Consider the following 16,535-nt stretch of genomic DNA (forward strand, 5'->3'; position numbering starts at 1 on the left):
CTCCCCCATTAGTGGTCTAATAATGAATATTTCCAATTTTAATCCCTGGGTTTAAAAAAAAAAAAAAAAACTTTGGGAGTGTATTATGCATTATTCTCGCAGTGGTCCCTACCACTAACCTTTAAGGTGAGCCAAGTGAAAAGTCCTTTTGTCTGCCTTAATTGCACCACTTCTGCTGGTGAAGTTGTCTCTCTCTTGGTCCAGTGACTTCTTCTAGCCATTTGAGATGCCTCTGGGCATTCTATGTTAATCAGCAAGGAGACCTGAGTGCCCCCTCCCTGATCCTGCCAAGAATGTGTACCAGATCAAGATTTCTTTCCTACAAGGTTAATCACAATTTGGGCTTCCACAGTAGACATGTGTAACTCAGCACCTTCCCTTAATATTCACCTGCCATCCAGAACTCTAAGGCAGGCCAAAGCACTGTCTTTGCAGACATGGTGATGTTAACTCAGCATGCCCATGTGTCCGTCCACATCTCAAAAACTAATTTGTTGTGATGAACATGTGCTATGTCTATTAAAAAGAGTAATGAAGAATAAAACTAAAAATAAATTAAGGTTTCTCTTCCCCCATTACTGTTCAATAGCTAGGGAGACATGGTGTCCAAATTTACTCTTGGAGACGGGGGCGTGGGGACCAGGGCCCTCAAGTGGCAAGGACTGTTCTCCTGAAGCAGGAGGAGTAGAGAGAGTATCACTCACTCACATGGGTCAGCCCATGGGTGTAGCATTCAGATCACCTAGCACTAGGAGACAAGCTGTAGGGACAAGCTGATGATACTCTGAAGAGAACCACCAAAATGCTAATGGAAGTAAAACCCATTTCACATAAGGAATAGCTAAAATCCCTGTGAGTGATGGAGCTCTCATCATTGTCTTCAGACATTTGAAGGCCCATTGTGTGGGCTGCTTGAGAATCCCCCTTTACAGGAGATTTTCAGGCAGAGTGGGGTCTAATCCCGCAGGAAGCATGTTTAGAGGAATTCAGTCATTGGATGGTAGCTGGACTGCAAGCCTTTGATGGCTTAAGAATCTACTCTTCTATTCCAAGGGCTTTAAAAAGTTGAGTTGAAAATTAACATGATAATTTCAGGAGCAATGGATCTTGCCTTGTGGCTTTTCCATCTTGTAGTCTGGAATTTTCCCATTTGACCTTTAGGTTCTTTGGTGGATGACGAATCTCTCATTGGTGTCCTCCGAACCACCAAACAGACAGCAGCTGAAGTAAGTGAAAAGCTACACGTGGCCGCAGAGACTGAAATCAAGATTAACATGGCTCAGGAAGAGTTCCGACCCGCAGCGACCCGTGGAAGTATCCTCTACTTCCTCATCACAGAGATGAGCATGGTCAACATCATGTACCAGACGTCGCTGGCACAGTTCCTGAAGCTGTTTGACCAGTCCATGGCCAGGTGGGCCCTTGCTGCCTTTGCCCCAAAGCAGTAACTTCCAATGGTGTGTGTATTTCTCCTCTTTTAGAAACGGCTTCTTATCTCTTTGATTTTTTAAAAAATGCAGGTCCGAAAAATCTCCACTACCTCAAAAGAGAATTACAAACATTATTGAGTATCTGACATATGAAGTTTTTATATATTCAGTCAGAGGCCTTTATGAAAACCACAAATTCCTCTTTGTGCTGCTCATGACCTTGAAGATCGATCTTCAGAGAGGGACAGTTAAGCACAGAGAATTCCAGGCTCTCATTAAAGGTAAAGCGTTTAGAATACGAATATGATATGTAGAGACTATTGCTTTGATATGCTCTTTGATGTACTGTAAACCCATTTTTGTGATACAATAGAGAAATTGTGTTCCAGTGAAAGTGAAACTCTTTTTTCATACCTCTTTTTTTTTCTGATTTCCATTAGTTTGTTCTCATTACTCAAAAAAAAAAAAAAAAAAAAATTACTCAAGATGACTTATTTTAAGTCTCTGCTAATTCTGTGATTTTTAGTTAAATAGTTAAATTAAGTTAGATCATTGTTGCCTATCATTGCCAAACAAACCAAACTGCTTGCTGTCAACTCTGTTTCATGGTGACCCCATCTGTGTCAGAGTGGAACTGTGCTTCACAGGGTTTTTTATGGCTGTGATCTTTCAGAAGTAGATCACCAGACTTTCTTCCAAGGTGGCACTGGGTGGCCTAGAACCACCAACTTTTCAGTTAGTAGCTTGGTGCTTAACCGTTTGCGCTGTGGGATAAAAAGTGATGCTAGTGATTGGCCTATCTATTGCAAGAGTCCAGTTATTAAACAAGGGAGTATAATGATTTTTAAGACTGCAATTAGTCCTATTCATTGCTTATTTCCATGTTAAAAGTATAATTAATAAGATCAAAGAATGGTATATTCAAGTCAATTAAGTTAAACAAATATTTTTTGAGCACATACTATGTAAATCCACCATGCTAGTGTTGGAAATAGAAGGATGAAGCAGACATTGCTTGAAAAGAAAAACAGCCACATAATGAGGGTAAAAATTATTTTAAAAATAACAATAAAACAAAGCAGAATAACCTAAGTGTTATAAGAATGCTAAAAACAAAGCTTCTTTCTTTAGCTCTAAAAGGAGGAAGAGATTACATATGCATGGGGAGATCAAGAAAAGCTTCTTGGAAACATACCTTTGTGGGTTAAGTCATGAGTGTTAGGGATTATCTGATACATGGTAAAAATGTCGCAGTTTCTTTCTTGTGTTCTTTGCTCTTTTGTATATAGTTTAATAAAACATTTACTGCCTCCTCCCTAAAAAAAGAAAGTGACATTTGAAATGGACCCTGAAAGGTATGAGGAACACATTCCATGCTCAGACAGAACTTTTGTTGTTGTTAGGTGCTGTTGAGTCGATTCTGACTCATAACGACTCTATGCACAACAGAATGATGGAACACTACCCGGTCCTGCGCCATACTCACCATTGCTCCTATGCTTGAGCCCATTGTTACAGCCACTGTGTCAATCCATCTCGTTGAGGGTCTTCCTTTTTTTCACTGACCATCTGCTTTACCAAGCATGATGTCCTTCTCCAGGACTGATCCCTCCTGATAACGTCCAAAGTATGTGAGGCGTAGTCCTTGCTTCTAAGGAGCATTCTGGTTGTACTTCTTCCAAGACAGATTTTTTTGTTCTCTTGGCAGTCCATGGTATAGTCAATATTCTTCGCCAACACCACAATTCAAAGGTGTCAATTCTTTGATCTTCTTTATCCGTCATCCAGCTTTCACATGCGTATGAAATGATTGAAAACACCATGGCTTGGTTCAGGCACACCTTAGTCTTCAAGGTGACATCTTTTTTTTTTTTTTTTAACACTTCAAAGAGATCTTTTGCAGTAGATTTGCCCAATGCAATGTGTCTTTTGATTTCTTGGCTGCCGCTTCCATTGGTGTTGATTGTGGATCCAAGTAAAATGAAATCCTTGACAATCTCAGTCTTTTCTGTTTATGGTGATGTTGCTTATTGGTCCATTTGTGAGGATTTTTGTTTTCTTTACATTGAGGTGTAATCCATATTAAAGGCTGTGGTCTTTGGTCTTCATCAGTAAGTGCTTCAGGTCCTCTTCACTTTCAGTAAGCAAGGTTGTGTCAGTTTGTTAATGGTCTTCCTCTAATCCTGATGCCCAGTTCTTCTTCATATAGTCCAGCTTCTCAGATTATTTGCTGAGCAAACAGATTGAATAGTTATGGTGAAAGGATACAACCCTGACGCATATCTTTCCTGACTTTAACTATGCAGTATCCCCTTGTTCAGTTCAAACGACTGCCTCTTGATCCATGTACAGATTCCTCATGAGCACAATTAAGTATTCTGAGATTCCCATTCTCTGAAATGTTACCCATAATTTGTTAAGATGCACACAGTCAAATGCCTTTGCATAGTCAATAAAACACAAGTAAACATCTTTATGATAGTCTCTGCTTTCAGCCAGGGTCTATCTGACATCAGCAATGATATTCCTGGTTCCACATCCACTTCTGAATCTGGCTTAAATTTCTGACAGTTCCCTGTTGATGTACTGCTGCACCCACTTTTGAATGATCTTCAGCAAAATTTTGCTTGCGTGTGATGTTAATTATATTGTTTAATATGTTTGCATTTGGTTGGATCACTTTTCTTGAGAAAAGTCATAAATATGGATCTCTTCCAGTCGGTTGGCCAGGTAGCTGTCTTCCAAACTTCTTGGCATAGACGAATGAGCACTTTCCAGCTCTGCATCCATTTGTTGAAACATCTCAATTGGTATTCTGTCAATACCCGAAGCCTTGTTTTTCGCCAATGCCTTCAGTGCAGCTCGGACTTCTTCCTTCAGTACCATTGGTTCCTGATCATATGTTATCTCCTGAAATGGTTGAACATCGATTGACTCTTTTTGTTATAATGACTCTGTATAGTCCTTCCATTTTCTTTTGATGCTCCCTGCGTCGTTTAATATTTTCCCCGTAGAATCCTTCACTATTGCAACTCGGGGCTTGAATTTTTTTCTTCAGTTCTTTCAGCTTGAGAAATGCTGAGTGTGTTCTTCCCTTTTGATTTTCTATCTTCAGGTCTTTGCCCTTGTCATCATAATACTTTACTTTGTCTTCTCAAGCTGCCCTTTGAAATCTTCTAACTAAGACAGTCGGAGTGAAAGGCCCATATGGTGGACTAATGGGAAGAAGGGCTGGACATGTCAATTGGTGACATACTATGGAGAGCCTTGATTCCTAAAGGAAGTATTTTGTTGATTTGTTAAGAAGCAAGGAGTTATTGCAGGGTATCAAGCAAGGCAGTGACATGATCAGTGTGGTTCTTTAGGAGGACTAACGTGGTAGACGTGTAGGATTGGAAGACAGAGGTTCAAGGAAGTCTGTTGTTCAAGGAATCTTCCCAACCACAGGAAATGCATTCCTGTGGCTGAACCTCAGGAGGGGGTTGCTGGAGAAACATCCAGGTAGGAGATGCCCCTGCATTCTGCCCAACAAAGCATGGAAGCAGCATTGCAGCACAGATGGAGGGGAGTGGCTAGATGGATGAGCCTGGAGTTTGGCAAGTAGGAGGGAGGCCACATGGAAATGTTGAGAGGGCCAGTGCATAGCAGAGGCCTGGGGCTTGAACTAAGAGGCTGCAGGGCCAGGGGGCTTTGGAACTGGAGACAAAGGGCCAGAGCCAGGTGTTCAGGCTGTGGACAGCAGCATGTCAAACAGGGTTTGTTGTAGCTCAGAGGGTGCAGTACAGGGACCCCAGCCTGTGACTGAGACAAGTAGAGACTAAAGGGCAGCGTGTAGATCTGAGGTCTATGCCCCATCAAGATATAACTCCTCCCGGCTCACCTCACCCCCCAACCCCCATGTCCGGCAAATACAACCAAACCCAGAGCTATTACCTGAAAGTAACCGGGGTCTTTGAAAGAGAGTATGTAAATAAGAGGTGATTGAGAAACACGGCAGCCCAGTGCAGAGGAATTTGTGAGGAGGTTTAGATTTGTTATAGAAAAATAAGGTTGCATGTCTGGGTTGCGGTGTGAGCATATTTGCCACCCATTTGGATCACAAAGCTGGAGAGTCAGGGAGAACTCAACTGTACAAAGTTAGGATCACTAGTGAAAGGTTTGGATTTAATTTTGCTGGCAATAGGGAGCCATCGAGTGTTTTATGAGCAGGCATGTGGCATGAACAGAGCAGTGCGTTAGGAAGATTAATCTGAGATTTGTGTGATAGGTCGATTGATAGACATACAATCAGCTCAGCAGTAAAAGAGCTTTTAAAACAAAATTGGTTTATTATACAGTTATATTAGTTTTGAACAGGCTTACTTTTTGACAGAATTATTTTTTAAAAGATGGTGTGACTTTTTTTTTTTTACAAACTTAACAAATATGGCTCCAAGATCATAGATAACGTTTTATCATTTTGAACTCAATACTTAGGGGAAAGGACGAAAGAGACGTATCATAGCAGAAATACTTGATTTCCCAGGAGTGACAGTCCCTATGTATCAATTACTACTTCTTTTCTGCAATATTTGTGAGGTGCCTTTGACTTCATCCTTCAGCCAAGAATGTCAGGGCACTTTGAAAATGAAATGGACACCAGGGGCAATCCTGCATTATGGAGTGATGTGCCTGTTTTCCCTGCCTGGTTATTTTAGAAAGACATTATCTTTCTTTTAGACATAGGCAAAAAGATACCTTAGGGGGACAGCTCTTGCCTTCCACGTTGGACTGGACCAAGACTTTTCAAAGTAGGAGGAGTTGGAGTTAATGCCGAAATAGCAGCTAATGCTGACATAGCTCTCGCTGTGGGCCAAGACTGTTCTAAGCTTTCTACATACATTATTTCACCTTCACAGCAACCAATCTGGTTGTTGTTGTTGTTAGGTGCCGTCGAGTCAGTTCCGACTCATGGCGACACTATGCACAACAGAATTTACCACTGCCTGGTCCTGAGCCATCCTCACAATCGTTGTCATGCTTGAGCTCATTGTTGCAGCCACTGTGTCAATCCACCTCACTGAGGGTCTTCCTCTTTTCCCCTGACCCTGTACTCTGCCAAGCATCATGTCCTTCTCCAGGGACTGATCTCTCCTGACAACATATCCAAAGTATGTAAGACGCAGTCTCTCCATCCTTGCTTCTAAGGAGCATTCTGGTTGTACTTCTTCTAAGACAGATTTGTTCGTTCTTCTGGCAGTCCATGGTATATTCAATATTCTTCACCAACACCGCAATTCAAAGGCGTCAGTTCTTCTTCTGTCTTCCTTATTCATTGTCCAGCTTTCACATGCATATGATGTGACTGAAAATACCATGGCTTGGGCCAGGCGCACCTTAATCTTCAAGGTGACATCTTTGCTCTTCAACACTTTAAAGAGGTCCTTTGCAGCAGATTTACCCAATGCAATGCATCTTTTGATTTCTTGACTGCCGCTTCCATGGCTGTTGTTGTGGATCCAAGTAAAATGAAGTCCTTGATAACTTCAATCTTTTCTCCATTTATCATGATGGTGCTCATTGGTCCAGTTGTGAGGATTTTTGTTTTCTTTATATTGAGGTGCAATCCATATTGAAGGTTGTGGTCTTTGATCTTCGTTAGTAAGTGCTTCAAGTCCTCTTCACTTCCAGCAAGCAAGGTTGTGTCATCTGCATAACACAGGTTGTTAATAAGTCTTCCGCCAGTCCTGATGCCCTATTCTTCTTCATATAGTCCAGCTTGTTGGATTATTTGCCAGCATGCAGATTGAATAGGTATGGTGAAAGCATACAACTCTGACACACACCTTTCCTGACTTTAAACCAATCAGTATCCCCTTATTCTGTCCGAACAACTGCCACTTGATCTATGTACAGGTTCCTCATGAGCACAATTAAGTGTTCTGGAATTCCCATTATTCACAATGTTATCCATAATTTGTTATGATCCACAGAGTCCAATGCCTTTGCATAGTCAATAAAATACAGGTAAACATCCTTCTGGTATTCTTTGCCTGGATCATGCTGGATACATGGTGGGTACTCAATATTTGTTGAATGAATGAATGGATAAGTGACTTAAATATTAGCTACCGTGAAAAAAACCCATAGATGTATTAAATAACTATCTATTAGTCTGTCCATCCATCCTCCCATCTGTCCCATCCATCCACCCACCCACCCATCCACCTGTCCTCCTGCCCACCCACCCATCTACCCATCCATCCTCATCTCTCTATCTAACCTGGTTGAAAATATAGAAGTTAAAAATATATCAAACTTCTGGGAGGGTGATGACTAATTTAAGAAGTGATTTTAAAAATCACGCATGAAAAGATCAGCTTATTCATTGATGAAACAATCTTAAATTTCTGATTGCTGAAAAAATAAAAATAAAAAGGCAAGCAGTTGCAACCATCTAAGAAAAATTCTTTGCAGGAAAAACTGTCAAGGAGTTACTATCTGCATTTTATAAAATGATATAAATCAGTAAAATAAAACACTAAGACTTGAAGGAAATGTACTGAAAAGATAACCACATTTTCTGTAATATGATTTTTCCCTCAGTTTTCCTACATTTTCTGTAATATGGTCATCTCACTTCTATTATTTGAAAAATAAATTTCTGAAAACAAAGTACAGGCTGTCCTGATTCACACTGCTTGGCACTCTTCCACAGGGGGAGCAGCCCTAGATCTGAAAGCCTGTCCTCCCAAACCGTTTCGCTGGATCCTTGATATGACCTGGCTGAATCTTGTGGAGCTGAGTAAACTTCCACAATTTGCAGAAATTATGAATCAGGTAATAAAGGACTGGTTAAAAGTACAGATCTGTAAATGCAGACAGACCTGGGTCATTTTAATTGGGGCCTCCTGGCAACAATTCCTGCACCCAAAGGAGTGAAGCCAATAGTGTGAGTTTAAGGTGCTGTGGCTCTTTAAGTGCTCTGAGGTCCATTGATTTTTAAAAGTAGATTCCCAGGCCTTTCTTCCTAGTCTGTCTTAGTCTGGAAGTTCCCCTGAAGCCTGCCCACCATGGATGACCCTGCTGGTATTTGAAATGCCAGTGGGCATAGCTTCCAGCATCACAGCAACATATCAGCCACCACAGTACAACAGACTGACAGATGAGTGGTGGATATTAATGTAGGGATATGTATTATTGTTTGCCTCTATCAATTAGATTTTATGGGTCTGTGTATAGGATCTGTTAGCTACTGTTTCTTACTATGGGATAGGTACTTTGCAATAACCCTGCAGGGGAAATACCATTGTCCCCATTTTGTAGATGAGAAAACTGAGATTCAGTGGTTAAGTACTTGCTCAAAGCCGTATAGCCGATAATGGGGGAGCTGTAATTTGATCTCATGTTCTTTCCATGGCATCATGATTTATTTCTCTTCAACTCCCCTTACACCATTGGAGGGCCAGAAGTGAGGGTGGGGGCCAGTTCTCAGGAAGGTCACAGAAGTTCAGTGGTGACCTGCCATCAGGTGGCGGTCAGTTTGGCTCACTGGCGGGAAGGAAGGGAGGAAGTAGAAGATCAATCTCCCAGCTGAGTTGGTTTCAGGAATGGTAACAATAACCTCAAACAGCAGCTGCCCTGGCCTTGGCCTCTGAGTCCAAATTGTTTAATACCTGGAAGTGGTTTGTGCTCACAGGTGAAGGTCAGGAAAGGGGGCAGGAAATGGAGGTGGACTACAAGGGGCTGGAAGTCACACCATTGACCATCACAGATGCTGCTTACCCCAGAAGCTCTATTGTGGTAAAGCCAAAGTTAACAGGTAGAAGGCCAGTAGGCTGAGAATAAACACCCTCTCTTCTTGTGCCTCCTTCTCTCTGGCCTTTGGCCTGCAGGGGACCTGCAGGGGACGCTGTGGGTAGCAGTACACAGGGACGAGTTCATTTGGGTCCCGTTGCAGCAGCCCCCAGATCCTCCCAGTAACATGCAGACAGATTCTTTGAGGGTAGCCAACCAGGGAGAGCCACTGTGATCTCAGGAGGAAGCTGGAACTTTCAAAACACGCCACCTCCCTCTTTTAGAGCCCTAGGGACAAAGCTAGAGCAACTGAGTTACAGAATGACTTTTGTTATTCATTCTCACCTGTCTGTATCCTAACCATGGGGCCCTGTTAATGTATTTCACACGATGAATTGTTCACATGATGGGTGACTTTGGGCAGGTATTTATGCCTCAGTTTTCTTGTCTGTAAAATGGGAATAATAGAAGTAAAAGTATAATCCTTAGGCCTGGCACATGGTATCTGCTGTGTAAGCATTTGTTATTTGCTATTAGTGCTTTCCATGGAGTTACAGAAGGTGCTTACAAACACTGTCTAAATAATCCAGCCTGATTGTTGGTGAAGAGCAGTGTCGAGCTCACTAATCTCTAGTTTCTGTAATCAGTTTTGGCAGTGTTTGGGCTCCAGGGAGCACTTTTTTACTGTATGTAAATTTTTTTATTAATGAATTTTCATTGTGCTTTCAGTGAAAGTTTACAAATCAAGTTAGTCTCTCATACAAAATTAATATACACCTTGCCGTATACTCCTAATTGCTCTCCCCCTAAAGAGACAGCACACTCCTTCCCCCACTCTCTATTTTCGTGCCCATTCGGCCAGCTTCTGGACCCCTCTGCCCCCTCATCTCCCCTTCAGACAGGAGATGCCAACATAGTCTCATGTGTCTACTTGATCCAAGAAGCTCGTGTTCACCAGTATCATTTTCCATCCCATAGTCCAGTCCAAGCGCTGTCTGAAGAGTTGGCTTTGGGAATGGTTCCTCCTGTCTTGAGCTAACAGAAGGTCTGGGGACCATGACCTCTGGGGTCCTTCTGGTCTCAGTTGGACCAGCAAGTCTGGTCTTTTTATGAGAATTTGGGGTCTGCATCCCACTGCTCTCCTGTTCCCTCAGGGGTTCTCTGTTGTGTTCTCTGTCAGGGCAGTCATCGGTTGTAGCTGGGCACCATCTAGTTCTTCTGGTCTCAGGCTGATGTAGTCTCTGGTTTATGTGGCCCTTTCTGTCTCTTGGGGTCATAATACCCTTTGTCTTTGGTGTTCTTCATTCTCCTTTGCACCAGGTGGATTGAGACCAATTGATGCATCTTAGATGGCCGGTTGCTAGCATTTAAGACCCCAGACGCCACTCTCCAAAGTGGGATGCATAATGTTTTCTTAATAGATTTTATTATGCCAGTTGACTTAGATGTCCCCTGAAACTGTGGTCCTCAAACCCCTGCCCCTGCTCTGCTGGCCTTCGAATCATTCAGTTTATTCAGGAAACTTCTTTGCTTTTGGCTTAGTCCAGTTGTGTTGACCTCTCCTGTATTGTGTGTTGTCTTTCCCTCCACCTAAAATAAAGCTTACCTACTATCTAATTAGTGAATACCCGTCTCCCTCCTTCCCTCCCTCCCTCCCTCCCCCCTCTCGTAACCATCAAAGAATATTTTCTTCTCTGTTCAGGGAGTACCTTTTAATGCCTCTGCAAACCTACAGTTCTCCCCGTGCCTCTGAAAGAATAGGTGTTTGAGACCACCTTTTGGAGACACTGCTTCCATCCTTAGATTTAAGGTCTCAAGTCATGAGGATCGCTGGGATAAAAGTTCTGATTTTGTCATAAACCACTATTTTAAGTAACCAGTACCAGTTGCCTTTGAGTCAGTTCTGACTCATGGAGACCCCATGTGTGTCAGAGTAGAACTGTGCTCCATAGGTTTTCAGTGGTTAATTTTTCAGAACTAGATCACCAGGCCTTTCCTCAGAGATGCCTCTGGGTGGACTCGAGCCTCCAACCTCAGTTAGCACCAAATGGATACCAGCTGAGTTAGCAGTTAACCATTTGGTTATCAGGGTGGTCTGTGTCAGGGGTTTTCAACCAAAGGGTGATTTTGTACCCCCTCCCAGGGGACATTCTATAATGCCTGGAGGCAGTTTTTTGTCATGTCTTGGGGGTGGGGCTTGTTATTGACATCTAGTGGTTAGTAAGTAGGGATGTGGCTAAGAATCCTACACTACACAGGACCAAACTGTTGCTGTAGAGTTGATTCCAACTCATAGAGACCTTATTGAACAGGGTAGAACTGCCCCATAGGGTTTCCAATGGTTGGCTGGTGGATTCAAACTGCTGACCTTTTGGTTAGCAGCCATAGCTCTTAAACACTGCACCACCAGGGCTCTGCACAGGACAGCCCCCACAACAAAGACTTACTTGGTCCAAAGTGTTGGTAGTACTGAGGCTGAGAAACCCTCGTCTGTTTTTTCCTCCCCAACCATTTGCTTTAATTTATATGTGATCCTAATTTTAGTGAATAATGTAGGAAACCTTGGGAAATCGGCAAGGGAATACTAATAGCCACACTAAGTCGTTGATTCTGAAGAAAAATTGAAATTGTGTTATTATGCCTGAAAAATTACCTACTTGTACTGAACGACCTCTTAAGGTTGCTCAGAACTCTCTCCAATATATTCCAATCACATATGTTCCTATGGCTTGCTAATTGGCTTGTTTCTTTTAGATATCTCGTAATGAGAAGGGGTGGAAAAGCTGGTTTGACAAAGATGCTCCAGAGGAGGAAATTATCCCTGATGGATACAATGATTCGCTAGATACCTGCCGCAAACTTTTACTGATCAGGTGAGACTAGGTAACAGCAGACCTAGAAGCATCAGTCATTGTGTTGGTAAAATACAGATCTTACTTCAATGAGTTTACTTCAGGATGTCCCCGCAGTTCTTATAAAAAGTGTATGGGCTTCTAAATTGTGGATTTGGATGACAGTTCTTTATTCCTTAACAAGTAAAATGAAATAGTTTCAGTGGTAGAGAATGGTATGTTTTGACAATGTATTAGTGATGGTGCTTTTAGGAAAAAAAGTGAAAAATACATTTTTATTATTCACTTTACTCATCATTTAGCATTGAGAAAATCTCCTATTGTTGAATTTACTTCTTAAGGAAAAAACACACACACACATACACACAGCTGTCATAGAGTTGATTCAGACTCATAGCGACCATATAGGACAGAGTGGAACTGCCCCGTAAGGTTTCCAAGGAGCGCCTGTTGGATTCAAACTGCCAACCCTTTGGTTAACAGCCAAGCGCTTAACCACTATGAACAGACCTCACAAACTCACAAGGCAATTAGTTTCTAAGCTAAAACTGAATTTCATCTGCAAAAAAAACAAGAATATACCTACTCCTCCCTTATTGCCTGTCTTGTTATCTGACATTTCACATTTATGACAATAGTAAAAAATCTACTGTCTGACTATTTTGCACATTAATGATGTACATCTGGCAGTCACAAATGCTGAGGTGCGAGGTGAGAGTAATGCTGGCTGTGATGGTTAAGGTTTTGTGTTAACTTAGCTGGGCCGTGATTCTCAGTGGCTTGGTAGTTACATAATGATATAATTTAGCACTTACGTAATGATGTATTTGATGGTGATGTAATGATGTAATTTGGCAGTTATGTAATGTTGTAATTTGGTAGTTATGTAGTGATGTAATTCGGAAGTTACGTAATGATATAGTCATCCCCCGTTTTGTGATGTGATGTGGTTGTCCTCTGTTTTTGCGTAACACTGATTTTAGCGTAATGACCTGGTCTTTAGAACCTCAGTGATAAAAGAGGAGTGAGAGTATTGCACCATTGCCATGTATAAATGCTATTTCGGCCATTAAAATAGAAGGAAAAGGCTGAAGTTGATGTTAACAGGGAACATTCCTCTTCCTTCTCACTTTTCACATTTTCTCAGTGTCTAGTAGCTCAAAGAGGACTTTTATATTGGACGAGCCGTTGAGATGTGTGTGTGTGTGGGGTGTGTGTGTGTGTGTGACTGGAGTGTAAGGAGGAAGGGTAGAGTTAGGGGGAGATGAGGCCACCAAAAGAATCACACAATGTTGTCGGTTATTTTGGAGCAGTCTCTGTCTTTCTTAATGTTACATTCCTGAGCTTTCACTTCTTAGAAAAAGTTGTTTCCTGGATGTTGTCCCCCTTAAAGAGTGACCAGAGTGGTCAGCAATACTGACCTCAGGATGTACAGTATGTGAAAAGGCTACTTGCTTTTGTTGGAATAGATGCAACTATCTTTTAATCATCATTTGAAAATTGGATCTATGTCAAATAAATAGTGTAATCCTCTGGCCAAAAAAAAAAAAAAAAAAAATCTGAAGAGCTTGTCTGTGACCTAAATAATCAAATGTCAAATGATATTTATTTAATGTGTCTGTGTAGAACCTACTATAATATAATATAATATAATATAATATAATATAATATAATATAATATAATATAATATAATATAATATAATATAATATAATATAATATAATATAATATAATATAATATAATATAATATAATATAATATAATATACTATACTAATACTAATACTATACTATACAGTACACAAATGGTATTAAGTCAATTAAATCAACTTTTAAAAACATTGTGGTACAATATGTATAAACAAAAAAGTTGCCGTTATAACCATTTTTAAGTGTACAGATTCACTGACATTAATTACATTCACCATGCTGTGAAGCCATCGTACCTATCCACTTCCAAAAACTTTTCATCATCCCAACCAGAAACTTAGCCCCCTTTAAGCAATAACCCCTTACGCCCTACTTCCTCCAGCCCCTGATAACCACTAGTCTTCTTTCGTCTCAGTGGATTTGCCTATTCTAGACATTTCACGTAAGTGGGATCATACAATATTTGTCCTTTTATGTCTGACTTATTTCACGCAACATGTTTTCAAGATTCATCCTTGTCATAGCATGTATCAGGACATCATTTCTCCTTGTGGCCGATAATATCCTGCCATATCGATATGTCACATTTTGCCTACCCATTCATCTGTTGACGGGCGCTTGTGTTGTTTCCACCTTTTGACTATTGTTATGTAGTGCTACAGTGAACATTAGTGTACAAGGATCTGTTTGAGTCCCTGCTTTCAAGCCTTTCAGGTATATACCCAGGAGTGGAATCGCTGGGCCATGAGTTGAAAACGATCTAACAGCAACATGGTAGTTCTGTGTTTAACTTCTTCAGGAACCACCAAACAGTTTTCCACAGCAGCTGGACCATTGCACGTTCCCACCAGCAATACTTGCCAACACTTGTTATTTTCCATCTTTCTGATAATAGCCATTCTAGTGGGTGTGAAGTGGTTATCAACTTACTTTTGACACCTTTGACACGTTGATTCTTCCACTTAAAACTTCAGAGCTTCAGAGTGCACAGCAGGTTGGCCTTGGTCGTGTACTGGAGTTGGTGGAGGATGCTTCCCTTGGATTCCGGCTGAATCCCCAGCACCTAGATCAGAGTCAGATGTGTAGTAGACAATCAGTATTTGTCAAGAATGAATGTGCTCCTGTGTATATGATTAGTTTAAATGAGTAACTGTTTACCTGAAGCTGTTAGCCTCAGCACCTACGGCGTAATCATTGATTTAAAAAAAAAAACAACTAAAGTTTCCAAGTAGTTGCTTCTTCTGAAAATGAGACACTTGGATCAGCTGACTTCTAAGTTCTCCTTCAGATCGACAACAGACAGTGTTGTTACTGGCTCTGCCCTACTCCTCACCACTGCCTAGCACCAAAACCACACGATTAAATTTAGACTCATCCAGGGATAGAAAGGAAGCCCTGTGACATAGTGGTGAAGTGCTATGGCTGCTAACCGAAAGGTCAGCAGTTCACATCTACCAGACGCTCCTTGGAAACTCTATGGGGCAGTTCTACTCTGTCCTGTAGGATTGCTATGAGTCGGAATCGACTCGATGACACTGGGTTTGGTTTTTTGTTGTTGTTGTTAGGGATAGAAAACCTTGACATTCCTCTCACACTGATCTGCATAAGGGACAATTAGCTTGTTGTCCTTTTGCTAATTGAAATATGTGCTTATAAGTGTTTAGAATTAAATTGAATTAAAAAATGAACACAGTGAATTTATTTCCTCTGACTTGTATTCATTTCTAGGTCTTGGTGCCCAGATCGTACTGTTTTTCAAGCAAGAAAATACATCGCAGATTCTCTGGAAGAGAAATACACAGAACCAGTTATCTTAAATCTGGAGAAAACTTGGGAAGAAAGCGATGTACGAACACCCTTAATATGTTTCCTGTCCATGGGATCCGATCCCACCATTCAGATTGATGCATTGGCCAAGAAACTGAAGCTGGGTATGATCAGCAACCCGTGAAACTAAGCAAAACGTCCCTGTTTTTGCCCCGCATTTTGCCCTTTATAATTGCATAACTGATTCTTAGAACTATATCCATGAAGCTGAGTTCAATGTTAATGCCAGTGTCCTAACTAAAATACAAGTAAGATGAATTCAGTGTAGCATTAAAAAATGACATTCAAAAAAAGTATAATCACAAGTCTTGGCTGAGTAGGAGCACATGGGAGAATATAAGAATGATATTAATGATATAGGGTCGCTATGAGTCGGAATCGACTTGACGGCACTGGGTTTTTTTGGATTAAAAAATCACTTATAATACGGGACAGCAAAAAGTGAAAGCTTTTTCTTAAGCCACTCTATTATTATATTGATAAATATTAAGAGGGCATTTCATAAAAACTCCTCATTTATATTTGACTTTTAAGAAGTAGGAACAGAAGAATATTTTATTAATATGGTAATGAATATGAGCTTCAAACACCAACATCGTACTTATTGGTGAGCGACTAGAGACATACCCATTAAAGTGAGTAATAAGATAAAGATGCCTGCTCTGACCACTATTATTTAGTATTGTTGTAGAAAATATAGCCAATGTACTTTAAAAAACATAAATAAAAGATGTAACTACTGGAAAGGGGAGACAAAAATCATCATTGCTCTCAGGCATTGTAATTGTCTAACCAAAAAACACAAATGAATCAACTGAAGAACTACCAGCCCTAGTAGATGAGTTCAATAAGGTGGCTGGTCACAAAATAAATGTATAAAAATCAATGGAGCTTTCTCATAAAATAAAATGAAAGAAGCCCCATTCACTAGAGCAATAAAAATAAACAAAACCGAGAAATAATTTTTAATAGGCCCATTTGAAGGAAACTATAAAACTTTC

General features: G+C 40.9%; 1 protein-coding gene across 1 annotated transcript in view; it reads left to right on the top strand.

The window, feature by feature from the left end:
• DNAH8 (dynein axonemal heavy chain 8) overlaps positions 1-16,535 on the top strand; it is a 347,089-nt gene that overhangs the window by 255,414 nt on the left and 75,140 nt on the right. The window contains exons 74-78 of the mRNA XM_003404207.4: positions 1,162-1,414; positions 1,521-1,711; positions 8,128-8,249; positions 11,961-12,079; positions 15,436-15,638. Coding sequence (XP_003404255.4) covers positions 1,162-1,414; positions 1,521-1,711; positions 8,128-8,249; positions 11,961-12,079; positions 15,436-15,638 — 888 coding nt within the window. The remainder of the gene's footprint in view (positions 1-1,161; positions 1,415-1,520; positions 1,712-8,127; positions 8,250-11,960; positions 12,080-15,435; positions 15,639-16,535) is intronic.

Source organism: Loxodonta africana, chromosome 1 (genome assembly GCF_030014295.1).
Source record: "Loxodonta africana isolate mLoxAfr1 chromosome 1, mLoxAfr1.hap2, whole genome shotgun sequence".
Lineage (NCBI taxonomy): Eukaryota > Metazoa > Chordata > Mammalia > Proboscidea > Elephantidae > Loxodonta > Loxodonta africana.